Source organism: Megalops cyprinoides, chromosome 9, assembly GCF_013368585.1.
Source record: "Megalops cyprinoides isolate fMegCyp1 chromosome 9, fMegCyp1.pri, whole genome shotgun sequence".
In the NCBI taxonomy this organism is placed as follows: Eukaryota; Metazoa; Chordata; class Actinopteri; order Elopiformes; family Megalopidae; genus Megalops; species Megalops cyprinoides.
In genome coordinates this window covers 39,103,686-39,131,106 of record NC_050591.1, presented here as the reverse complement: position 1 = coordinate 39,131,106, position 27,421 = coordinate 39,103,686, and the positions used below count along the sequence as shown (strand labels likewise).

Here is a 27,421-nt window from a genome sequence, read left to right as displayed (position 1 = left end):
GTTTTTAAGGTTTTCAACTTCCCTAAATAAACTGAAAACTGTACTAAAACTGAAATGAAACCATTCTGGAGATGCTTGTGACATGTACAGTAGATAATTGTTATCAAGACCGATCAATAGATGATTGTTTGATGTGCTGAAATTAACTGACACATTTTAAGACCTCACGTTGATTCTTCTACAGCACTGAGAACCTGACGCATGTCTGTATGCATGACCCCTTTGATTAGAGACATTATTAGGAAACCCCCCCCCCCATTACCCCCCCCCCCCCCCCCGGGTAATTGCACCACTGGAAACAAAAAAATTAACAAAATTTGACAAAGTTACTGATTAAAGCCAGTACCAGAACAAATTTGTAAAATAGGTTTACAAAAGACAAGAATCCTCCTCAGCCTTATTCATTTGTAGACAATACTTTTAATAACATAGGACAGATAATGGAATTTGATGAACAACCAAAATGGAGTCCGATATTGTAATATGCTAGTCGGATATTAATGTCGTAATTGTTTTCCTAAACTTCGTCTACCTGCACTAAGTCAATGATTGCACTTCTGATAGGGCTCTCCCTACTCTCTAATGTGAACTCTGGCAGGGGTCTGTTTCTTCCTCTGTATCAATATTGATCACTGACTATTCTGTAGGAAAGTGTATGGGCAGTTATTGTTAGTTATTGTTAGATTTGAGCCCTAGTGAGATTTGAGCTGAATGTCACATTTTACACAATTAATGCTCCATAGAGAGAGAAAGCATCAATGTTCATAGCCGTCTTGCTCGGCTACAAGAATGTGTTATTTGAGAAGGTCGTAGACAATACCAGAGTTAGGTCTGTCTATTGAGAATATAGTTTGCTGATGAAGACTGGGCAATTCGTTACACCAAAATTCTCACACTCACACACACACACACATACACACATATAGACACACACACATATATACCATACACACACACATACACACACATACACATACACATATATACACACACATATACACATACACATATATACACACATATATACACACACATATACACACACACACACATATACACACATACACACACACACACACACACACACATAAGTTCTTTTTGTTTTCATAGTGTGAACAACTTTTTCTAGAGCATAATTATCAATCAGTGTGTAGGATTTGAGTAGAGAATTGTAAATAATTAACTCTCTACTCTTGATTTTCTTAGGTAGTTTAAATGAGGTTAGGGGCAATGGGTGAAAAACATGAATCAAGTGGTCACAATACCTCCAGCTAACCATACTATTTCTCTATCTAAATGCTGTTGACAGGATAATCATATTTATAATATTTACACATCAAAAGGCACCTGCGGAGGTTCTGTAATAAAACCAGTATTAAGTGTTTGGTATCAAGAAAAAACATTTCTAAAGCAGCCCTGAGTAGACATTTATTTGGTTTGATACTGGTCCATCCAATGACACACTTTCCCACAAGTTGAAATACATGAGAACCTTCTCCCAAAGCTGAAAATTATTTTCAGGCTCCTTTGGGATATACATACAATGTACTGATCATTTTTCCCCCAAGCCCTGTTTCCCTTCAAGATCATTTTATGGAGAAATGTACAGATTTCCTCTTGCGTTACTGTTTGCTTGTAACAGAAGTCAAGTCATTTAGCAAATCCCTCCGAAAACAAAGTGCACCATCAGTGTTAGCCACACTGGTGAGCTCTGGCAGAGTTGCCTAGGCTGTTGAAAACGACCACAAAATGCTGTGCACTGTTTCCCAAATGGTCTCCCTTATTACCCATAGAACCAGCTCTGACTTGAAAAGAGTGCTTCCCCAGTGTCTTCCACAGTTGCATACCAGTATCAGTACCATGTCAGGCTCTGTAACTGTGATACAGAATGTTTTGTGTTGTTGTATTAATCTGTGTTCTTCCTACCATTGTGCTGCGGGCCACTCACAGCCAGTTTTTGTTTCCCCCAGAGCCCTGCATGATGTCTGAAGAAATCCCAGAAGCTTTTAAAAGCATCCGCAGGAAACCTGGGCTGCAGATATGGACTATAAATGTAAGTGGGTGGGAGAGGGGCAGGGCCTTCCAAATACGCCCAGACAGAGTGTGTGTTGAGGTGCAGGATCTGATGTTTCGCTTCAGAGGTCTTTCATCACCAATTAGTCTGTAATCTTACCAAGATGTGAATCAGTGCCATGACAAATGAACCAGACTTTCTGTGTGGCTGTACTTTTAAAGCCATCCAGTATAATAAAAATCAAGTCTATATACCTGTAATAAATAAAAATATCATTCCCTGCTCTTTGTGACTATTTGACTGTATATTACCTGTATTTCATTGATTTGTGAGCATTGTAATACACATTTATTTCAATGTAAGTCATACAACAGGCCTGTTAATGACAAAGCATTTTTCAATGTCATTGTTCCATATCCCTTCCAATGTCTGAATGTCCTTTTGCGCTGTTGAGTATTGTCTTTCAAAAGAATCATGCACATTGTAATATTCTGTCACAAGAGAATAATAACTAAGCATCTTTTTCTGATGTACTTATCAGAACCACCTTATTCCAAACAAAATTTTCCTAAATTTCCATGGATAATCAAAATTTGGTTGTGTTTCAATTTAGTGTTTTAAATTTTTTTTTTTGGATTGAACAGAATTTCTAAAGTTAAACAGATATTTTTTTCATTTAAATTCTGTGCCAGTGATATTCTTTCTCTGAGAGTTAAGTTAAGAAACAAGTGGAAAATCAGTTTACTCAGTCTGACATACGTGTGATGTAATCTGCTGAGATACATATATTTCACCTATTCTCATATGTACGTTCATATCTTATTGGAATATGCTATTCAGTGTGTTCCGTACAAGTGCACTAAACCCATGGAATTTTAAATGTACTTCCAGTATTTGTTTGTTTGTCTCTGCAGAAAATGGAAATGGTCCCTGTCCCTCAGCAAGCCTATGGGAATTTCTTTGAGGGAGACTGCTATATAGTGCTTTATGTAAGTACAGACGTGTTAAGTTTCCCCAGAGATTAAGCACTGTGAAATCTCACTTCTAAATAACCAGACAACAGTCTTGTGACAACCATTTTCTTGCTTCAATCTGCATGTCTCCTAAGTTTTGCTTTTATTTCTGTCACTGATCTAGCCAAAGTTATATTTGATAAGCCTTTGAAAGTCCTTCAGTTAAAAATTAATAGAGCCAATCCAGTAATGCTGCCCATTTGCTATGCTACACATTCTGCTTCCTCCTCTTATTTAGCTTTTGGTTCACCCCATTTTCTGTACGACTGACATTTTAGTGATTTTTTTCTATCAAAGTGCTAGCTGTTGTTGTTGTTGTTGTTAGTGGGCCTCATGTTTTCAAGAATACAATACTGGGGCGTTTCTTGTGGATATTGGGTAGTAATGCCTCTGTGTGTGTGCGTGTGCCCAGGAGAGCAATGACTCCACCCACTCCGTGGACATCCACTACTGGATCGGGAACGCCTCCTCGCAGGACGAGCAGGGGGCAGCGGCCATCTATGTCACCCAGCTGGATGAGTTCCTAGGGGGCAGTCCAATCCAGCACAGGGAGGTGCAGGGCTGCGAGTCCTCAAAGTTTCAGAGTTATTTCAAGAACGGCATTGTGTGAGTGCCCCCTTGCTTGCCTCTGTCGCTTTTAAATGGGTACGACAGAGCTATGCCCTCCAGGAATATTCCTTTCCAGGGTGGAATGCGCCTGTCGAGATCAGAGGGAGGTGTTGTTGGCTTTGAACCACTCTTCTCCTTAATGCAAACCATATTTGTACCACGTATCCCCAATGTAAAAACAGGCAGTTCATAACAGACAAGGTTCATTTCATGGTACGATTTAATTGTTAGGAATTCCAATTCAGGCCCAACAAAAAGACCAGATGAGACAATTATTTTTAGATGAGCAATTTGTTGAAAAAACTTGTGCTTTTCTAGGAGATGGAAAATTACATAATGTCAGAGTAAGGGATCTCTCTGTTGACCCCCATTTGTGGTTTTGCTGTGTGTTGTGAGTATTACACTGAGCATACACTCTAACTAGTGGGCTTCAATAAACATTTAAACACAGTGTTTAAATCCTCTGTTGTCAAAGTTGTCTGACATGAACTGCCAGACATTCATGTGTAATTGCTCCTGGTTGAGTGATTTGACTGACATGCATATATTTGAAAGGATTTGGCACTGAGCAATTCGTGTTTTTTTCAGGTATAAGAAAGGGGGGGTGGCGTCAGGGTTCCAACACGTCGAGACCAATGTGTACAACATCCGGCGTCTGCTGCACATCAAAGGGAGTAAGCATGTCAAGGCCACAGAGGTAGGTCACAGTGGAGCCCCACCAGGTCCCCCACCTCTCAGTTCTGCATGTTCGCAGGCTGATGTTGTCAGATCCTCTTTACTCCTTACTGCCTTTGAAAACACCAGTCTGTTTTTCTTCTAAGCACTTTGCTCAGTTACACGTTCCTTCTAAACAGAAGTAGTTCATTGCTGGTTGCCATCGGGTATTCTGTATTCATATTGAAACTGTTTTAATATAACTCTTTTGCCAAATAATTAAATGTAATTAACTGTGATGGTGTTGGATTGGTATGCTGAGGTATAAAAAATTAATTTCTGTAATTTGAGATTGATTGTGAGCACAGAACATGGAGACAGTGTCGAGGTGTGTGAAATTTGGGCCTCAGAAGTCTAGGTAATATGTGTAAATAATGTGCCCCCCTTGTGTTTTTAGGTAGAGGTCTCCTGGAACAGTTTCAACACTGGAGACATATTCCTGCTTGACCTGGGGAAGGTGATTGTGCAGTGGAATGGCCCTCAAAGCAACAGACGAGAGAAGCTGAAGGTAATGTCTCATGCGCTAAGGCAACGAAGGGCTTTATAACTGTTAGGTTACAGACACTTTAACTGTTACCTTGGGTGATACTTGTCCCATTTACAGTATTGTATTAAGAATCAATATTTTTGGTAATGTGTTCATTGTGGGAGTGTTAAAAGGTTTTTTTGAATGGGACGTGTATTAGTATAGATGCCAAGGTGTGGGTAATTACTGTGTGGTCCTGAATGTGGAGATGACCGCCTGTCTAAAACACACTAATATGAAGAGGATTGTGGGAGTTTAAACGGAGCACCATGAGCATGAATGACAGGGATTCCCCGTTCCCCCTCTTCCTCTCCCCAGGCAGTGCTTCTGGCCCAGGACATTCGTGACAGGGAGCGTGGCGGGCGGGCGCAGATCGGGGTGGTGGAGGGTGGAGACGAGGGGGACTCCCCGGAGCTGATGAAGATCATGAGGGCAGTGCTGGGTCAGAGGGAAGGGCAGCTGAAGGAGGCCGTCCCTGACGACAAGCCAGACCTCTACCAGACCGCCAATGTCAGGCTCTACCAGTATGTGCTCCTCTGTGGGGAAACCCTCATGTTGTGGCTTAGGCCAGATTCTGACTGATCTTAGAGGTCTGTTGCTCTGCTTCACAAACAAATGTGTACTGTAAAGTCAGTGCCTGTAGTATGGCCAAATCAAGTACATTCCTAACAGTATGATTCAAAAGCAGCGAACCATAAACATTGTGTCCGTTTAAATAAGGATGGATGAGCATGTGGCATGACTGTGGGGTTTTGTGTCTCCTCAGTGTCTCGGAGCCAGTGGAAGCCTGGTGGTCCAGGAGGTGGCCACACAGCCACTGACTCAGGACCTGCTCTGCTCCTCGGTAACGTGGCCTCTCTGGTCAGCTCCTGATCTCCCTCTCCCGGCTTCCTCTCTTCTCAGCGTCAGCGTGTCCGCTGCGCTGACAGGTGGATGGGTGTGGGGAAATTCTGACGGGTTCTGCGCTTTGATGCATTATTCTGCTCAGGAAGATGTTACGCGTGTGTAACAAGATTTCACCCGTTTTCAGCCTTCTGACCCCGTGTATGAGCGAATCCACACAACTAACCTTTGGAGATTCGTTTGAGAAGCATTGAAGAACGTCCAGGCTGCAGTGCTGGTGGGCCATAGTGTTGCTCCCCTGCTGCGTGATGTTGAATGGTGCAGGTAACCTGTCTGTCCTCTCCTCCCCAGGACTGCTACATTGTGGACCAGGGCGGAGCCTGTATCTCGGTGTGGAAGGGAAAAGACGCCTCCATGGAGGAGCGGCGCTCAGCTTTGGGAAGGGCAGTGGTGAGCACCAGCACGTAACCTCCGGATATGCACTTTAAATTCCTGGATGCCCTCTCTGAGAATATACAGGTTTTCCTTTCATACTGTTGAATTGGCCCACCCACCCCTGTACATAGGGGTGCTGCTTTTCACTTTAATGCGATCCTGATCTGGTCATTTTTAATATAAATTAATTATGACAAACAAGAATTGAAACAATGGTGAAAAGGAGAATGTCATCTTACTGTAGTGCATTGTGTGATATGCAAAAAGCCTGCTCATACCTTCTCAGCTCTCCAATAGTATTGAGGGCCAAAATGCTGGGGCTTCATCGTGTTGTTTAGGCTAACTCACCCACTACCTTTCTAGTACAATTTCATGTCAACATGTAGAAATGACATTAAATCACAGCATATGTATCCATAAATCACAGCATCAAGGGTTGCTCTTGTTTCAGGGCTTCATCAAGGCAAAGAACTACCCCTCTACCACCAAAGTAGAGGTGATGACCGAGGGCGGGGAGTCAGCCATGTTTAAACACCTCTTTAAGTCCTGGAGAGAGAAAGGGCAGACTCAGGGCCTAGGAAAGACCTACTCCATGGGAAAGATTGGTAATTATCGCTCAAAAGGCAGCAAAATATGTACTTCATTTGGGGGTTTAATGTGAACGTGTTCTGGCTGTTTCTCTCATGGTAACCTGATGCCAGTGGATATAAGGCGGAAGGCTTTTAGTATACCCTTGAGCAAGCTATTGACCTGATTTGCTTCCGTGAGGACCCAGCACTATGAGTGGGTGTGAATGAGTCTAATGAATGAGTCAATTTCCCATGTGATGGAGAAGAGCATATTCATACATTTCTTTCATTTGGTAAGCATAGCGTTACAAAGTGTAAGTCTGAGAATTCCCTGAGCTTTATTTCTTAAAGGCAATAACAAAGCAAAGTTACATGTCTGCTAGTGACACTCTGATCTGTTAGCATAGACTGTCATCACTATTCACCATTTTTCTGCCATTACTAGATATCGACATAAATTCTGTTTAGAACAGGGCGTTTTTTTTGTGTTTGTTTGTTTTCCTGTCTGAAATCTCTCTTTGAGCCTTCAGGTAAATCAGTATACCTGCCTGCATTGTGTGAAATGCGGCAGAAATACAGCTGGGCCTGGCGGGCAAATTCTGCAGGACTTACTGGCCCTGGGCCTGACTCAAATCAAGTGTAATAGAAAATGCATGCAAAAGGATGTGAATGACAGAAAATGTAGATCTGTGTTCGGCTTTTGCAGCACAAATAATATGGTCAATTAATAGACCCTCATGAGGCGGCCTTGCAGAGAACATTGCTTCCATCACTTGGCATCAGTGATAACATTCGAAAGATGAGCAAGTCGAAATAGTTAGCTGACGGAATTAACAAGCAGAGGCTACGGATTACTTTGTGCTTAAACGCACTGAAAATGAGAGTGAACGTGTTTGCTTTTGTTCTCCGTACACCCGTCGTGTGCCTCCTCTTGCCCAGCTAAAGTGAGCCAGGACAAGTTTGACGTGATGGAGCTCCACGCCCGCCCTGAGCTGGCCGCCCAGCAGCGTATGGTGGACGACGCCTCCGGAGAGGTGCAGGTAAAGCCGCATGCCAGACGTCCCGCACACGCACCCTGGTACGCCACGAACACTCCCCAGTCAGTGCTCACAGCGTATGTTCGAATGCAAGGCAGCCTCTGTGAGCGCCTCCGGTGTCCCTGTCACAGAGACTGTGTCCACCCCGCAGGTGTGGCGCATTGAGGACCTGGAGCTGCGGGAGCTTCACCCTAGCTCTTACGGCCAGTTCTACGGAGGAGACTGTTACCTAGTGCTGTACACCTACAAGAGGTCCAATCAACTGCAGTATATCCTCTACATGTGGCTGGTAAGGATCTCTTTTTTTATTGCCCTTTTTATGCAGTCTCGGAGGGAGTAATGGTGTGCGTGCAATGCTCATGTGTTGTGTGACAGGGGCGCCATGCCACCCAGGATGAGATCACTGCCTGCGCCTACCAGGCCGTCAATTTGGATAACAAGTATAACGGGGCACCCGTCCAGGTCAGAGTGACCATGGGAAAGGAGCCACGTCACTTCTGGCCATTTTCAAGGGGAGGCTCATCATCTTTGAGGTGAGCGCCCCCTGCCGTCTCCTTTCACAACAAATAAAACCCTCAAGGTCCCTCAAGGTGGGTAATTTAATTTAGCTGAATGGTGTTTTTGATTTCTTTGAGCTGTCAGTTGCTTCACCAGTCATGTGTTACTTCCTGGGAAAATGGGATGTGCGACATATTTCCCATACACCTTTGGTAAGAGGAGGAGTTCAGACCACAGTGGAGTTTGAGTCTTGCTTGGCACAATGCCTGAGATGATGTCTAATAACCCTAATTCTGTGCTCCTGTGTATTTCAGCTGTTAATTCAATCCTGATCTGGATGTTATAGTCATCTGATACATATGAATCATATGCTTAAATCTTTAAATATTGAAAGTGTGTTAGTGCTGATAAAAAAAACATAAAAAGGTATTTTTCATCTATAATATAATGCAGATTAAATTACTTGGATGAGTGAGTCATCTAATTCATTAAGGGCTGACAGCTCCTAATAACAAGTAATTAACTTTAATGAATGAAGACAGTTGACCTATTCAAAGAAGCAGATATTACATGCAACAGAAATAATTTGATTAACCTTTACTTTTATCTTTTTGGGTAGTACAAGCACATCACAGAGTGGAGTTATATCCTCATAAAACAGACATTTTTCAAGTGACATCAGATCTGGATTAGATCAAGTTTAAATAGTTTTGACTGAGCTGTGAACTCAGTCTGGCCTAAAACAAGCACATGCAGGTCTGCTCCTGGGCCAGTTTAGAGCAACTGGCCTGGGATGATGGGGAGGAAGGCTCACGTTTGTCCTGCTTGTCCAGGGTGGGACAGGACGACCTGGAGTGGTGAACCCTGACCCCGGGGCCAGGCTGTTCCAGGTGAGAGGGGCGCATGAGTTAAACACCAAGGCCACGGAGGTCCCTGCCCGCGCCTCCTCCCTCAACGCCAACGACGTCTTTCTGCTCAAGACTGACCGGGTCTGCTACCTGTGGTATGGGAAGGTGAGTCTCCCCACAGCTGTTTCAGTGTTGCAAGCCGTCTTCACTGATCCAACTGACTTAATAATAATAATAATAATAACACAAATATTATTTATGTATTTATAAGATTTTTTTGCTATTTGTAAGAGTTTATGATTTAGCATAAGATTTTAGGGGAACACAGAGTGAGTATTTGATTCATCCAAATGCAGAGAGCAATGGTAGATTTTTTCCGTCACTTGTTATGGACTGTATGCAGCCAATTCATTCATTTACATTTACATCTCTTTAAATTCCAAAGTTACTGTCCTACATATCCCTCAAGATTCTGGAAAAGAAAGTGATATAATATTTAGAAATAAACACAAATATCTCAGATGAACAAGCAAACATGTCTTTTCATGAGTGTTGACTCTTCTTTTAACATGCTGAATAGCAACAAAGTGGGGTGGAAAAATGATGCAGTGCTGCGCGTAGAAGTTAAGGTACAAGTATTGTGTGACCATGAATATCTGTCCCTGGGTTTGAATGTTTTACCCAAGTTGAACTGTAGTGCAATTCAGTGTACCAAAATGAATAGCAGTGTTATTGTGCCTGTCAAAGCCTGATAATTTCACTCTTTGCTGTTGGAACTTCGTACTGTTTCTTTTTTTTTCTTTATTCTTCTCACATTGCATAGGATCTCCATTTCAATTAATGTGTTTCCAGACGTTTTACACCCACACCCAAGGGAGGAGCCTGAGTCACATTTTAAATGCTTTATTTCTGTCTAAAGTCTGGAAACCACATTATTTCTAGGTTGGTGCTTTGGCTTCATTTATAATTGGTGAACCAGTTATTTTCTGAAATTGATGTTCAGCCAAGACTGTTTGCATATTCCAATCCTGATCATCTTTTTGTACTTCCCTTGCCTTCTCTGATACCTTTCATTCAAAATTGTATGTGACATCTCACCAAACAGTGCCTTTAGGCCAGATTAATGAATGTGGTTGAAATATGCACTGTGGTTAACCCAACAGCCCTTTGACAAAACACAGGTCAGTTTCTTGTACTGTATATTGTTTGAAGGTTTTTTTCATTTGCGATTTCAGAACAGCAAAGTTTGGTTAAATTGAACGGCACACTTGAATGCCACTGGCGTGGTGAAAGTGTACAGGCTCACCCAATTAAGGATAAGAATAAGAATAAGAAATACTTTATTAATCCCGAAGAAATTTGAGTGTCACAACTGCACCGTCCGGCACACATCAAAAACAACAAAAGAATAAATTGAATAAAATAAATAAAGAGGTATAAAATACAACAAATAGAAAGAAGTTTGTGCAATTATGCAATTGAGAAGTTATCATGCTTGTGCTATGATTATATACATAGTATAAAATGAATTATGAAACAAGAATAAACAAGGGTAAGGTTATTGCTATTATACAGTATGAAGTGCAGTAGAAAAAACAGTTATTGTTGTCAGGCAGTCAGTGTGTCGAGCTGCTGTGTGCTGATTCGTCTGTGTATTTGTGTGTCTGCAGGGATGCAGCGGGGATGAGAGGGAGATGGCAAAGTATGTGGCCGACATCCTCTCCAAGCAGGACAAGCAGGTCGTGATGGAGGGACAGGAGCCAGCCGAGTTTTGGGTGGCGCTGGGGGGGAAGGCTCCCTATGCCAGCGATAAGAGGTACACAGCAGTGTCCGTGCAGCATGATCGCAATGCTTGCAGCTCAGTGGAAGTATTCGCAGTTTAATATGCAAATGAGATTACACTTTGATTCAAATGGGCAAACGGCCAAAAAGAATACCTTCCCTCACAGGTTCCAGCAGGAGCAGCCGCTCCACAGTCCTCGGCTGTTCGAGTGCTCCAACCAGACAGGCCGCTTCCTGATGACAGAGATCGAGGACTTCGCCCAGGAGGACTTGGACGAGGACGACGTTATGCTTCTGGATACCTGGGAGGAGGTAAGGCCTCCCTGTCCTTCACTTGGACTGGGGGGAGGGAAGCACAGAAGTCCAGACAACATGTATTCTTTTAATTAAAGTAAGAAAGACTCTCTAGTCTCAGTTTTTTACCTTTAAACTCTTTAAACTCAAAAAATTGTGGAAATGTTTTTTTTTTTGTCACGTCATGTCATGGTAACACATGCAGGCTAGCATCGACGCAGGTGATGATAGTACATCATCAACTAATGCCTCAGTGTTACATCTTGTCCTCTTCTGTGTACAGCTATCCATAACGCATGCTTCCTGGACAGTTCGATTAGAGTGAACTGCATTTAGATCGTTCATATCATGTAAAACACCTGGTGCTGTCCCATCCCACCCCGTTCCCTCCCAGATCTTCCTGTGGATTGGTAGGTCAGCCAACGATTTTGAAACCAAGGAAGCGTGTACAAGCGCGGTGGAGTACCTGAAGACTCACCCAGCGCACAGGGACCCGGGCACGCCCATCATCACTGTCAAGCAGGGCTATGAGCCGCCCACCTTCACTGGCTGGTTCAATGCCTGGGACCCCCATAAGTGGAGCGTGAGTCAGATTCTCTGGGGGGTTTATGAGCCAGTCTGGAGTGCTGGACTTGAAGACAATCGTGGCCCCCATAACTATGGGTTTCTCTGGTTTAACATAAATACATTGACATGCCAAGCTGTGAACACATATTGGTAGATACTGTACTCTAATGAAGCATACTATAATAACCTGCTCAATGTCAGTTCACTAATTACTAATCTACACTGCAGTCATATTCCTTCTTATCCATTGCTTCATTATTTTTTTTCTTTTTACTTTTTACTAGTGCTTATTCCTAGCATTTCCCCTCGATTAATCACACTGCTTCACTAATTATCATTTAATATTTAATCATTCTCATAAATGATCAACTCACCCTACTTGCACAGCATCTGTTTGAGAGCTAACTAGAGAGAAGAGAGGTCCGGTCCATCTAGATTGCCCTTCCATTGCAGTTAATAATGAAACATGAACAACAAATAAAATGCAGGACTGATAACCCAGTGAAGCCCTAATGAAAAGCTGCTAGATTTAGCACAAACCACTGGAAACTACTGTACTTTCTCATGGTAAGTGGTTATGACAGCATCTTCACCGTAGCGTAGGAAACAGCAGTGCCATAATGGTTTAGAAATGGTACCCTCATGGGCTGGTAAGGATATTCTCTTCTCTGTAGGGTGGCAGCTCATACGAGGAAATGAAAAATAAGCTTGGAGATGTTGCATCCATTTCACAGATAACTGTTGTAAGTAATCACTTCCACACCTTTTCAATGCACACAAATAATTTCATGAAAAACATTACAGTGTTATTTAGCCAGGGACATTGTATTGCTCAGCACTTATATAATAACATCTAACTAACCATATGTATTTGATTCGGGAACATATGGAGCGTGTTGAATGGAATGACATGTTCAGATTTTTCCCTCAACAAAAAGCATTTTAAAATATTGCTTTGAAGAGGTTCTTCTGCATAGTTACAGTGTGTACCAATGTATGTAGAATCTGAACAATGCAGATCTGAACCAGAAGAATGGGAATGGCGGTGGATACAGTGCCCCAGGAGGACCAGTCAGCTCAAAGCTGCGTGTTTCTGTGGCATCCTACAAGACCAATGAGGGCCAGCTTTCCAACTCCAATGCAGGAGCCACCATCTCCTCTGGGGGCAACAATTCATGTATGGCCCCAGAAATGCTGCTCAACAAGACCCCAGAAGAGTTGCCCATGGGAGTTGATCCAGGCAAGAAGGAGGTGAGCGCATAGCCTTTTCTTTAGAGTTCTAGCAGTGCTCCCCGTTTAACAATGTATATCAAATGTGTTTTTATTATGATTTTTTTTTACCTTTTTCTACTATTTTTCAGCGTCAGATTTTAGGATATTCTGAATCTGGTTGTGTTAGCGCATCTGCTGAACTGTAAACGTAGTTTTATTGTATTTAGGCTAAGTGGCATTTCTTGCACTTGATTTCTGCCTTTGACTGTTCTGAGCCACCTCGGTGCTTTTAGCACTTTTTAGCTGGTAATTCTGTCTCGGCAGTAAATCCTTATTTAGGGAAAGCGTTTTCAGTTAGGGGACAAAATGTGGCCAAAACTGTGCGAGAGTTGCCGGTTGATCGGATTTTCTATCTATTTGGACTTTCAAAAGGCATTTGACAAAGTTCCGCACGAGAGACTCATATTGAAAATGACATCTGCGGGAATTACAGGAGCTATCACCGAGTGGGTTCGAAGTTGGCTGTCTAATAGAAAGCAGACTGTAACTGTGGGAGGAATTGTATCAGAGCAGGGTCCTGTACGAAGTGGAGTCCTACAGGGATCGGTGTTGGGGCCTTTGCTATGTCTTATATACATAAATGATCTTGATGCAGAGGTTAGAAGTAAAATAGTAAAATTTGCAGATGACACAAAACTAGGGGGTCTAGCCAACAGTATAGAATCAACTGAGGTAATACAGAAAGACCTAAACAGCATCCAAAAGTGGGCAGATACCTGGCAGATGACTTTCAATTTAGATAAATGTAGTCTTGCATGTGGGAAATAAGAACCTTAGACAAGACTACTTCATGGGTGGAAAAAAACTAGAATGTGCTCAATTTGAAAAGGACTTGGGAGTAATGGTTGACCCAAGCTTAACAGGATCTAGGCAGTGTGCTGTAGCAGTAAAAAAGGCCAACAGGATGCTGGGATATATAGGCAAAAGTATTGAGTATAAATCTAAAGAGGTTATATTGAAATTATAAAATGCCTTAGTCAGACCGCACCTGGAATACTGTGTGCAGTTCTGGGCACCGCACTATAAAAAAGATACTGCAGCTCTAGAAAAGGTTCAAAGAAGGGCAACTAAATTAGTTCCTGGCATGAAATATAAAAGCTATGAGGAAAGACTCAAGTTACTTAACCTATTAAGACTAAGCGAGAGGAGGCTTAGGGCTGATTTAATTGAGGTATTTAAATTTATAAAAGGAATCAACAAGGTTAACTATAATAGATTCTTTAGGGTGAGTTCAGTCTGTAAAACAAGAGGACATAAATGGAAACTAGTTAAGAGTAAGTTCCGCACTGATGTAAGGAAATATTATTTTACACAAAGAGTTATCAATACATGGAATACGTTGCCAGGTCATGTAGTTGAGGCAGAGACCCTTGCTGTGTTCAAGTCTAGACTTGATGCAGTTTTGGATACTCTTTAATTAAGAAATGGCGAGCTTAGTTGGGCCGAATGGCCTGTTCTCGTCATCATATGTTCTTATGTTCTTATGATAATTCGGTCTGTCACTATCCTTTTCTTTCTGTTCAATTGATTTGGGTGGCACGGACCCCGGCATCGCTGTGATTCTGTTGTGTTTGTGTGTTGTGATTCTGTTTTTTTTTAAATACTGAATGGAAAGTATATGAAACAAACAAAAGTAAGGAGGTGTGTAAAATATAAGCTGTGAAAGTGCAAGGTAAACAGAGTCAGATTAGTGTCCTTTTTGATGTGTGGGTGTGGCTGTGGAGTTCAGCCCCTCCCTCCGTCTATGCCCCTTTCTGCTCATTGGTTCTCAGCCACCCGCTACCTGCTGCACTTTGTTTTGGTCCTTTCACAGCGGTGGTGCCCCTGACTGTTGACGCCACCACATCAACGGCAGATGAACTTTGGACACTTGGGAAGAGCCCGGAGGCTGAGTGCAGCTGCGCACAGAGCGTGCGCAGAGCTGGAGCTCACGCTTCCCGCTTTCTTCACCAACGAAATAAGAATCCTCCCACCCCACCTGCCAGTCAAATGTGCTTGCCAGCAGCCGACCTCTCGGTCACGTTTGCTTTGTTTCCCGGCTTCGGCCACTGTGCTGTCCCAGGTTGCAGCTCTGCCCTGAAGCACTGCCCAGGTGCCTGGATTTCAGGGACATCCTGCATTCTGCCACAGACATCCCCAGAATGCATCAGTGTAGCGTTTGTACGTTTGTATTGTGAACCTCTTCTTTATGTACAATGCCCCGGTGAAATCAACTTTGTGCCTTTAGGGACGGACCATAAGCATGGACCACGTGTGTGTCGCTCTTCCCGGCTTGCACAGGGTAGAGGGCAGCAGATGGAAGACTTGGTATTGACATTGCAATACAGTGTCTTTCATTCTCTTTTTGTTCTGGAAATTATCATCCATTATAATAGAATATGAAATGTATTATTAACAGGCAATGTTACCAAAAGCACTTTTTCTCAGTGGAGGGTAAACTCCATGTCATATTTGCAATGTGAACTGTAACTGTGCGAGGGTGATCCATCAAACCAACTGTTGCATTTGCAAGAAACTTCCTTTCTCAAATTAGATGCGTCATTTTGTGTTAACTGACAAGGGATGTTAAGCTGTATGCAGGAATATTGGGTCTTCCTCAGTGTCTAATGGTGCTCAGGACTCCATGGGGTGACGTCTGCCTTTCCTTGTTTCACCGTCAGTTGATTTGATAGCAGCCTGCCCCTACGTCGCTCCAATAATATTTAATCAATGCCTGCACTTTAGGCAAGTCAAAAATCCATTTTAATTCCTTATATAACAAAGGTGATGGAATGAGTTCTGGGGGCAGCAGAGGCCTGTCTTGTCCTCAGTTTTGGTGAATAATGCAGTGGTTTCCTAGCTAGCGTGAGGTGAAAGCACTGAATGACCCAGTCCAGCTAAGTTGGTGTTCTTTATCTTTAAATGTGTGTAGACGATAATACTGTAAATGTCTGTCAATTGTACACATTTACTCATTATTGAAACAATAAACCATCTTACATAAATGCTTTGTAAACTAGAAGACTTAAAAGACTTTAGACTTAAAAATCTTTGCTGTATCTGGTCCTTTCTCAATACAGACATTTTGCAGGTATTATAAAATGTTTTTTTTTCCTCACGAAAATGACGAAAGACATAGTCAAGAGGTTCAGTTGCTGTTCAGACCAAACATCAGAAGGGGTAGGAAATCTGATTTAAGTGACTTTGACCGCGGGATGATCGTTGGTGCCAGACGGGGTGGTTTGAGTATGTCAGAAAGTGCTGATCTCCTGGGATTTTCACGAGCAGCAGTCTCTAGAGTGTATATAGAATGGTGCGAAAGACAAAAAGCATCCAGCGAACAGCAGTTCTGTGGGCGAAAACACCTTGTTAATGACAGAGGTCAGAGGAGAATGGCCAGACTGGTCCAAGCTGACAGGAAGGCGACAGTAACCCGAATAACCACACGTGACAACAGTGCTACGCAGAAAAGCATGTCTGAACATACAACACGTCGAACATTGAGGTGGATGGGCTACAGCAGCAGAAGGCCCCTCCGGGTACCACTCCTGTCAGCTAAGAACAGGATCACTGGCATCTGTTTTAATGTACTGTAATGTATTACAGCATACTACGAGAATGCTATGATATATTCAAAGATAATACTATACTGTATATGCATCAATATGTTTCTGATTACAGCTGGGGTCTTTGTTTTGTGGTGAATAACAGGAGTTTGGTTCAAATGCATCACTTCACTGGCTGCGGAAACATCTTGCTGGATTTTGTCATTTGTGTATGTTGCCTGAAACTGTGGAATTAGATGTGTTATCTTTCTGTCTGTGTATGTGTGTGAGGCTGTGTGTGCATGTGTGTGTGTGTGTGTGCGCATGTGCGTGTGTGTATGCGAGTGTGTGTGTGTGTATACGTGAGACTGGTTGTGCACGTGCATATGCATGTGTGACTCTGTGTGTGTGCGTGTGTTTATATGCGTGTTAGACTGTGCGTGTGTGTGTGTGCATGTGTTCATGCGTATGTGTGTGTGTGTGTGTGTGTGTGTGACTGTGTGTGCATTTGTGTGTGTGTGTGTGTGCCTATGTGCGTGTGTGTAAGTGAGTGTATGTGTGTGTGTATACGTGAGACTGGTTGTGCGCGTGCGTATGCATGTGTGTGTGTATGTGCACGCGTGTGTGTGTGTGTGTGAGACTGTGTGTGTGTGTGTGTGTATGCGAGTATGTGTGTGTGTATACGTGAGACTGGTTGTGTCCGCGTGCGTATGCATGTGTGTGTGTATGTGCACGCATGTGTGTGTGTGTGTATGTGTGTTTGTATGCGTGTTAGACTGTGCGTGTGTGTGTGTGCATGTGTTCATGCGAGTGTGTGTGTGTGTGTGCGTGTGTGTGTGTGCGCATGTGCGTGTGTGTATGCGAGTGTGTGTGTGTGTGTGTATGTATGTGAGACTGGTTGTGTCCGCGTGCGTATGCATGTGTGTGTGTATGTGCACGCATGTGTGTGTGTGTGTATGTGTGTTTGTATGCGTGTTAGACTGTGCGTGTGTGTGTGCGCATGTGTTAATGCGTGTGTGTGTGTGTGTGTGTGTGTGTGTGTGTGTGCATGTGTGTGTGTTTGTGTGCGCATGTGCGTGTGTGTATGCGAGTGTGTGTGTGTGTGTGCATGTGTGTGTGTGTGTGTGCGCATGTGCGTGTGTGTATGCGAGTGTGTGTGTGTGTGTGTGTGTATGTATGTGAGACTTGTTGTGCGCGTGCGTATGCATGTGTGAGTGTGTGTATGTGCAGGGATGTGTGTGTGTGCGCGTGTGTTTGTATGCGTGTTAGACTGTGCGTGTGTGTGTGCGCATGTGTTAATGCGTGTGTGTGTGTGCGCGTGTGTTTGTATGCGTGTTAGACTGCGTGTGTGTGTGCGCATGTGTTAATGCGTGTGTGTGTGTGTGTGTGTGAGACTGTTTGCATTTGTGTGTGTGTGTGAGACTGTGTGTGTGTGTGTGTGTGTGTCTGTGTGTGTGCGTATGTGCGTGTGTGTATGTGAGTGTGTGTGTGTGTGTATACGTGAGACTGGTTGTGCGCGTGCATATGCATGTGTGTGTGTATGTGCACGCGTGTGTGTGTGTGAGACTGTGTGTGCATGTGTGTGTGTGTGTGTGTGTGTGCGCATGTGTGTATGTGTATGCGAGTATGTGTGTGTGTGTATACGTGAGACTGGTTGTGTCCGCGTGCGTATGCATGTGTGTGTGTATGTGCACGCATGTGTGTGTGTGTGTGTGTGTGTGTGTGTGTGTGTGTGTGTGTTTGTATGCGTGTTAGACTGTGCGTGTGTGTGTGTGCATGTGTTCAAGCGAGTGTGTGTGTGTGTATGTGCACGCGTGTGTGTGTGTGTGTGTGAGACTGTGTGTGCATGTGTGTGTGTATGTGCACGCATGTGTGTGTGTGTGTGTGTGTTTGTATGCGTGTTAGACTGTGCGTGTGTGTGTGTGCATGTGTTCAAGCAAGTGTGTGTGTGTGTATGTGCACGCGTGTGTGTGTGTGTGTGTGTGAGACTGTGTGCGCATGTGTGTGTGTGTATGCGAGTATGTGTGTGTGTGTATACGTGAGACTGGTTGTGTCCACGTGCGTATGCATGTGTGTGTGTATGTGCACGCGTGTGTGTGTGTGTGTGTGTGTGTGTGTGTGTTTGTATGCGTGTTAGACTGTGCGTGTGTGTGTGTGCATGTGTTCATGCGAGTGTGTGTGTGTGTGTGTGTGTTCATGTGTGTGTGTGTGTGTGCGCATGTGCATGTGTTCATGCGAGTTTGTGTGTGTGTGTGTGTGTGCATGTGTGTGTGCATTTGTGCGCATGTGCGTGTGTGTATGCGAGTGTGTGTGTGTGTGTGTGTATATGTATGTATGTGAGACTGGTTGTGCGCGTGCGTATGCATGTGTGAGTGTGTGTATGTGCACGGATGTGTGTGTGCGCGTGTGTTTGTATGCGTGTTAGACTGTGCGTGTGTGTGTGCGCATGTGTTAATGCGTGTGTGTGTGTGTGTGTGTGTGTGTGTGTGTGAGTGTGAGTGAGCCTCTGTCTGTGTATGTTTTTGTGTTTTAAAGTGTATTCATTTAAGGAGTAAAATGTAATAAAACGGTAAAAACTGTCAATTTGCGCCATCTGCTGGACAAAATGTAAAGCTACACCATTCATATTTGAAAGGGGATTTTCAAGGCAAAATGACTGCAAATTTTTAAACGTTTAAAAATAATTGTGTGTGTGGGTGTGCATGTGTGTGTGTGCGCGTTTTTCCTGTGTGTGTGTGTGTGTGTGTGTGTGCGCGTTTTTCCTGTGTGTGTGTCTTTGTGATTGCACAGTTTTTAAAGTGTACCTACTTTAAGTGTAAAACGTGTCTAAAGTGATAAAAACTGTCAATTTGCGCCATCTGCTGGACAAAATATAAAGCTACACCTTTCATATTTGAAAGGGGATTTTCAAGGCAAAATGCCTGCACATTTTTAAACGTTATCAAGTTTCACACTTAAAATCAGTACATTTTGAAACACAACAATACACGCACACACACACACACACACACACACACACACACACACACACACACACACACACACACACTCACATGAACGTGTTTTAAACATTTAGAAAATTGCAGTCATTTTGCCTTTCAAATCACCTTTAAAATATGAATGGTGTAGCTCCGTATTTTGTCCACCAGATGGCGATGGTACAACTGGTGCAGTCATTTTGCCTTTGAAATCACCTTTAAAATATGAATGGTGTAGCTCCGCATTTCGTCCACCAGATGGCGCTGGTACAACTGGTGCAGTCATTTTGCCTTTCAAATCACCATTAAAATATGAATGGTGTAGCTCCGTATTTCTTCCACCAGATGGCGCTGGTACAACTTTTTTTTTCCATTAACTTTTACACTTTAAATGAGTACACATTTAAACTTTAAAACGCACAAACAGACGCAGAAGCACACAAACACACACACAATCCCAACAGAATTTTAAAACATTTAAAAAATTGCAGACATTTTGACTTTTAAACCCCCATTAAAATATGAAAGGTCTAGCTCCAATAAATGGCGCATATTCATATTTTTTCAGTTTTATCGTGCTGTTTTAATTTAAATGTGTATATTTGAGAACACACAATCACCCAGACAGACACACACAAACTCTCAAATAAACGTTTTTAAACGTTTTAAAAAAATTGGAGTCATTTTAAAAAGGAGTGCTTTTAAAATCCCCTTTGAAATATGAATGGTGCATCTCTGTATTTTCTCCACCAGATTTGTACAATTTTTTTTTTCCATTAACTTTTACACTTTAAATGAGTACACATTAAAATGCAGACACAGACTCATACACACACACACTTATACTTGTATACTCACACTGTTTGTTTGTAAGGGTGCACCCAGTTACTTCCCAATGCATTATTATTTTAATCATTCATATTCTGTGTCTTAGTAGTTTTGTATTGTACCTGTTTGACTTGGAATAGGATTTGTTTTGTTTCATCTAATCCATTTCATTTCATTTTAAATCTAAATTGACACAGTCCAATGTCATACATTGATATCGTCATGCCTCATAACATTTAACAATTGACTATTCGGATAAAATAAATAAAAAATAACACCTAATACTTTAAACACGGGGTCAAGTGTTTTCCTCTTGCGTAGAACCTAGACGTGTACTTAACCTAGTGGGTTTTGGCCCCCTCAGGCCGCGGAGGCCTAATTTTGGCCCCCTCAGGCCGCGGAGGAGCTGACAGAGGCGCAGAAAATGCGCGCGTGCCAAGTAGTGTGAAGTAGATCTGCTGCTTGGATGACACACAGAGGACGCGTTGCGTTTTTGATCAACAATGTCACATTATTGTCCAGGGCTTTACTGCATGATCGGAATGACAGACGAACATATCCGGGGCTATTTTTTTATTATTCTTAATTCTGTTAAAAAAAAAAAGAAATTGAGATCAGGGGCTATTCATGAAACTTTCGGGGCTGTAGCCTCGGATGCCCAGGCCTAACGACGCCACTGACTACCTCAGGAATAACACACAGGTTTGCCGCTGAGGTGTGTTTAAGGCCTACTGCAAAGCAGGCCAACGTTGCCGTTTGATTCGTCTGTCCTCTCTCTCTCTCTCTCTCTCAGCCTCAGTGCCTTGTGTCTTTGTAGAGAGGACCACTTTTCACCCCCCTCAGACGCCTGTGTGGATTTGGGGGATTTGTGTGGGCTCAGGTGATCAGGGGAATGTATTTACAAACAGGCTCCTCTTATCTGCTTGCTGTGAAGCCGACTGGTTTGTATCGCCCACTCACAGTATGCAGAAATGTGTGTGTATCTCACCCTCCTGTGAAGGTTAAATGCCAAACTGCCTCTCTTACCCCTTCACACCTTCACACAGGTGTTCCTCAGTGCTGTTGAAAGGGTTAAAAGAATACATTCATGTGTGCATGTTTGTCAGGTGTCTGAAAATTTGAAAGCTAGTCCTGTTAGGGACTGACTATCAGATGATTCTTTTTCTTTCCTCAAACTATTCCCTGAACTGCAAGTTCTTCTGTCCATATCGTCCCTGGGTCAGCACAAAAGATTTTATACTGTAGTGTCCCCCTTCTTATAAGAAGTGTTGAAGGTACCACCGATAATTCGGTCTGTCATTATAAATGACAGTGTAAAGATAATACTATTGTATATCTACCAAACGCTAGCCCTAACTCCAGTTGGGACCCTAAGAACAGGTACAACCCTAGGGGAAGATACAATAGGCCAGAGCACTGAAGAGCTTTGTGCTCCTTTTTTAAAGAAAACACATAACAAAACAACCTAACCCTAACCCTAACCCTAAACCCTAACCCTAACCCAAACCCAAACCCAAACCCAGACCCAGACCCAGACCCAGACCCAGACCCTGACCCTGACCCTGACCCTGACCCCGACCCTAACCCTAACCCCAACCCCAACCCCAACCCCAACCCCAACCCCAACCCCAACCCCAACCCTAACCCCTAACCCTAACCCCTAACCCTAACCCTAACCCTAACCCTAACCCTAACCCCTAACCCTAACCCTAACCCAAAATCAAAGGCCATGGTCAAATTATGTGGGGTAGAACCTGGTTACAATGCTCTAGCACCTTCCTATCAAAAGTTATTCACCAAAAACCAATGTATGGGACAAGCTAACATGTCACGCATAACATGTCATTTTGGCTGGACACTTTTCCCAGAACCCCACATTGGACAATTTTTCACATTTTTTATAATGGGTGTTCTATGGGAGCACCTGCTTAGGAAGGTCGTACAGACAATTTTGTTTTTTGTTTTTTTTTTTATTTTTTATAATGGGAGTTCTATGGGAGCACCTGCTTAGGAAGGTCGTACAGACATGAAACTGGTACCAATGGATTCGAGACCCAATCAAATGGGGGGTAGAACTTGGTTTCAAGTCTCTGGAACCTTCTGTTCTCGAGATATTTGACATGTTAGGGGGTAACATTGGTAGCATGACCGTGATGACTGCTACTTTTCTTTGGAAGCTGCTTTTTTGGCCAGTAAGAAATGTCCACTGATGCCTGCTGGATTGTCTAGTTATCTCTCCTATGTCTCCTCACCAGCACAATTAATCTGAATTAAAATCTCTGCCTAAGAACAAAACCAATCCATATTACATAAATGAGGACCCTGAATTGGACATCTTGTCTTATTTTGTAATAATGTCATCACATTTCTCAATCACTAGGGAGCACTGCAGTATTTTAGTTGTTCATAATTAAAGCATGCACTAAACTGGATGTATATTACTCTACTCTAAATCATAAGATTGGTCATAAATATTAGTCAAATGCTGAGTCATAAACATGGAAAGAAGAAAACATTTTTAATAAAATATGTATTTTCTTCTTTCTTCTCACACTGTGGGCTTCACACAGTACAGAAATTCTCTGTGCACTGTGTACATAGCCAGATATCTGAGTGAAAAGTCATTACCCTTATGCACTTCAGGTGTGTTCATGGGGCACGAATGCAGCTTTTGAGTGGATCTTAAGGCTTGACATGGACACTAATCCACTTTGTGCAGCACTGCCCCTCCCAGCTGGTGTGTGACACACATTCCCTCCGACAAACACAGGAATCTGTATTCATGGATATGTACAATAAAAAAGAGAAAGTTTTTAAAAATCCAAACATGTCAGCATGCTCACAGAGACATCTTCATAATGGCACATAACCACAGTTAGAAAGTGCACATTGCTAGTGGTCCCTTCATATTTCTGACACATCTACTCTAATAGACAGAACTTTCTGTAATTAAATTTATCACCAGACAACAAATAACAAGGAAATATCTTCTTTTGTATGGCTTTTATGTAAAAGCTTTTCTACTTGTCACCTCACAAAGTAAACATGCTTATATGCTATTCATGTTCAAAAGATTAGCAACGTCAGGGCTTAATGTAAGTAGCTCTGCACTGCCTTGGAAAATCTCCTTTTCATCAGTTACTACAGGAATTACAGCTCTGGCATTTCTCTTTAGGGAATGGAGGAGAATCACTGCTGTGTAGAGTGAAGTACTGTTGCTGACATTTGGAAGGGAAGGACACAGGGAGTGCCCAGGATATCACATTGCAATACAAGTAGTGTAGATGGGATTGTAAGGAGCTTTATGCTTTGGGAATATTCTTCAAGTACATGGGAGAGCATAATAGTGCATTTCTAAATGACCCAGAGGCAAAATCAAACAGTGTTATGGATTTATAAGTGCCTGTTCCTTCAGGTGCTGTTATAGATTAGTATTGTTGATGTTATAGATGATGTTGTGGGTGGTGGTTTTACAGGGAGAACAGCAAGCAAATGATGTGTCCATGCAGTAGGAGCAGCTGAACAGGAAGAGAAGAATCAAAACCCTAATTTTGAAAGGGTAAGTGAGGAAAACGTGTCTGAGCCCTGAATGTGAAATAAGAGCCAGTTATGGTTAACTTTCTCCCTGTTCCACAGAAAGGACAGCATGGGGACACTGAGTGGGGTGCTGCTGCTTCTGTCTGTCTTCTCTGCCCTCACTCTGTCACTCCAGCAGGCAGTGGAGGAGGAAGGTAGTACTGGTGAGACTAATACCTTCCACTCAGTACATGCTCAAATATCACATCTAACAAGACCTTCATCTCTCTCTCTCTGCTGGAGAGATGCATACTATAATGTATTTTCAAGAATAGATGGTCATCTTTAAAAACAATTTCCATCTCTGTAGTTCTGATTATAACTGTGGGTGTACCTGGTTGTACAGTTTAGCCATACTATTTTTTTAAATGTTCTTAGTGTCTCAGTATTGCTACTGTCACCAGATAAAGCCTCTGAAATCAGGCTGGCGTTTTTCAGGTCAGACAGAGGTAGAGGCTGACACTTACTGGTCAGGCACAGCTCCCCTCTGTCTTGGCGGCTGCAATGGGAAGCACCGAGAGCTAAGGAGAGATCGCTGTGGAGATTCCAGCTGCTGCTGGGTGGGGCACAAGTCTCTGTGCAGAGGTGGGAGAGAGTTAGCAGCAGTAACCCACATGGGCTTTCATATGTTTTGCTTGAGTCTTTAAACTAAAGCCTTCGTCCCAGGCTACTACCAGTGGGCTGTGTATCATTTCTGCTCTTTACTGTGAGATAGTGAACTGTGGGAAACCCGATGCTGACTTCAACGCCATGGTCTACGGGAATGACTGGTGGGTGGGGTCCATTGTGAGGTACAGCTGTCGCCCCGGCTTCATGCTGGTGGGGGATCCCAGCAGAGTCTGCCAGTCTGATGGGAAGTGGAGCCTGAAGCCCACCTGCCTCCGTGAGTACAGGCAGGGCTGGGAGGACTCAGCAATGGGATTAATCAGGTTATTAAGTGCTTATATGGTTTAGAAGCCACAGGGGGAACTGTGCTTTGCCCCCCCCCCCAGGGAGCAGCCACTGCTGTTGTGTATTGACACTGAATCCTCATGCTTTAGTATTGCATCTCACATATGAATGTTATTTACTTTGGCAACTTTTGGATGTTGGCTTGTGCATGTTAATTTTCAAGAATTAAAGCAACAATAATAGATTATTTAGCACAGACCTCCTGCGTTTGAAGACATGGGTCAACAGCTGTCTCCTAATATAGACAGAAAGGTAAATGAGAGTGTTCTGCTCCCTGTGATACCCACACCATGTGGATCTAGTGGTGATCTGTGTGTACAGATGTGCTTGGTTCTGTACAATACAAACATGCCAATGAAACTGAAGGCAGAGATGTGTGACTGTTTGGAGAGTGTGAAATGAGGGAAATCAGGTGTGTTTCTCCTCTATTCCTCTCGGACAGAGAGAGGGAGAGTGCCGCAGGCATTATGGAGGTTGCATGGTAATGCAGAACTCTTGCAGGAGGGGTTTCTTATTGCAGTACTACTAAAAGCATTGGACTCATCTGCATCTGTAGATTTAACCAAACGTTCCCTAATTTTATCATCAAATAAATGTATGAACAAATTCTTTACTGTTCTAGTGTATCTGAGCAGTGCACTGTTTCCCTGCAGTCTTGACACTGACTTTAGTCTGTGTTTCTTCTTGCAAAAAATGAATAACCTGTTACATTACTTTAATTTAACAACATTTTACATGCATGAGCAATGCCACTCACTGAAATGCCAAACAACCCATAATTGGATTTACAATTTATTTGATTTCATCATGATTTACTCGATTGTAGATTGTTTATTAATAGTGATTAGCATTTAAGAGCGATACATGGCAGTGCAGGGCTGTGAGACGAAGTGGCCACAGCCATTTCAGCTCGGCGTTTGCAGCAGGAATATTGTTTACCTGCTAAACAACTGGGGCGGCAGTGTAGCATAGTGGTTAAGGAGCAGGACTCCTAACTGAAAAGTTGCCAGTTTGATTCCCCATGGGGTGCTGCTGCTGTACCCTTGGGCAATGTGCTTAACCCACAGTTGCCTCAGGAAATATTCAGCTGTATAGATAGATAACATTGTAAAAACCTGTACTTGATGTAAGTCGCTCTGGATAAGAGTGTCTGCTATATGCCAATAATGTAATACTGTAGTGAAAGATGCAAAACTGGTTTCTTATTGATAATATTAAAACCACCAGCCAGCAGCCCTAACCCCAATTTGAGTCTGATTCAGACCACCAAGCACCTACACCACTTACACCTTTCATATTTTACACACGTTAACTACCAAAGAAACAACCAAATCTGCTTGTGTATACCAGTTTACTGACTAACTGTACAAATGAGCTCCTAAATCAGCTGATCTATTACCATTTTACAATAAAAATAATGAAATTAAGTCAAAGTATACGAATAAAGTAAGTAGAAGAATGAAAAATTTGCCCTGGGTTAGAGTGGTGATGAGCACTTATTGAGACAGTAACACTCCCTTCTCCCCCTGCTGCCTGTTAGGAGTTTGCCAAAAAAGGCGTCTGGAAATCAATGAGAGGGACATAGATGGGAACTGCTCCTCCACCTGCTCCGCCAAGACCTACAGCGGCTCTCTGAAGCACGGCTGTGTCAAGCTCGAAAACTGCCACAGCAAGGAGCCCGGCTGGAAGCGCTGGTTTGTGCCCTGCGATGACTGTGTGTGCGACTGCCTGGCCCCCTGCAGTGAGTACCTTGTTCCTCCAACATGTGCATGCTCAGGGGCCATCTGTCCAAAGCCAATGTAAATGTGTTAGCCATTAGGGATTATTCTCCTGTCTTTGTTCAGATTTGATCTATTGGTTCTCCTGGAATCTGTCTGATTTTCTTCTTTCTTGTTTATGTCTTTCTCCCTCTCTCTCTCTCCCTCTCACTCTCTGTCTCTCTCTGTCTCTCTCTTTCTCTCTCCATCTCTCTCTCTCTCTCTCTGTCTTTCTCTCAGTATCTTCAGGGTGAAGATCTATGCTGCAGAGGAACATTATTATAATAGGTGTATTGGTTTGCTGTTATTATAAGTATATTATAAACATGATCCAGTCATAATGAGAATCTCATAATGAAACATCTTTTAAATGACAAACCAAATTAGACCTTTCCAGAAGAATGAGTGACTTATGGTGTACCTGGAAGTAAATTGTGAGTAAGAATCACACCATGCTATGAATGATTTCTTGCTAAATTACACTGGAATGCTTTGTGTTGCAGTAAAACACCAGAGCCACATGTTTTGCTTTGTCAGGTCCTCTCATTGATGATTCAATAAAACATTCTGGAAATGTAACATATGTGTAACATGTACATGCCAAAGACTGGCACTTCTTTGCTTGTTTTTCAAACAGAGAGACTGGTAGGACTGTATTGCAGGAAATGCCATTGGACCAGGGTACGAGTTACACCACAATGTTTGTGGGGTCCCCCTATTTTCACCTGTGACTCCTGCATTGTAAAATGCTAATTTTGCAGTTGCGTTTATACAATTAAGCAACAA

The 27,421-nt window shown here is 42.9% G+C and overlaps 1 protein-coding gene across 1 annotated transcript; it reads left to right on the top strand.

The window, feature by feature from the left end:
- Nucleotides 1-1,981: 1,981 nt before the first annotated feature.
- Nucleotides 1,982-26,889, top strand: LOC118783855 (advillin-like). Its single transcript, XM_036537812.1, is given in 23 exon segments — nt 1,982-2,053; nt 2,929-3,003; nt 3,440-3,633; nt 4,225-4,333; nt 4,748-4,858; nt 5,195-5,400; nt 5,657-5,720; nt 6,071-6,169; nt 6,606-6,759; nt 7,663-7,763; nt 7,912-8,049; nt 8,136-8,256; nt 8,259-8,293; nt 9,092-9,271; nt 10,777-10,922; nt 11,056-11,200; nt 11,577-11,765; nt 12,424-12,492; nt 12,752-13,000; nt 24,067-24,091; nt 24,643-24,810; nt 26,419-26,619; nt 26,876-26,889. Coding segments are annotated over 23 exon segments (2,865 nt in total).
- The last annotated feature ends 532 nt before the right edge of the window (nt 26,890-27,421 follow it).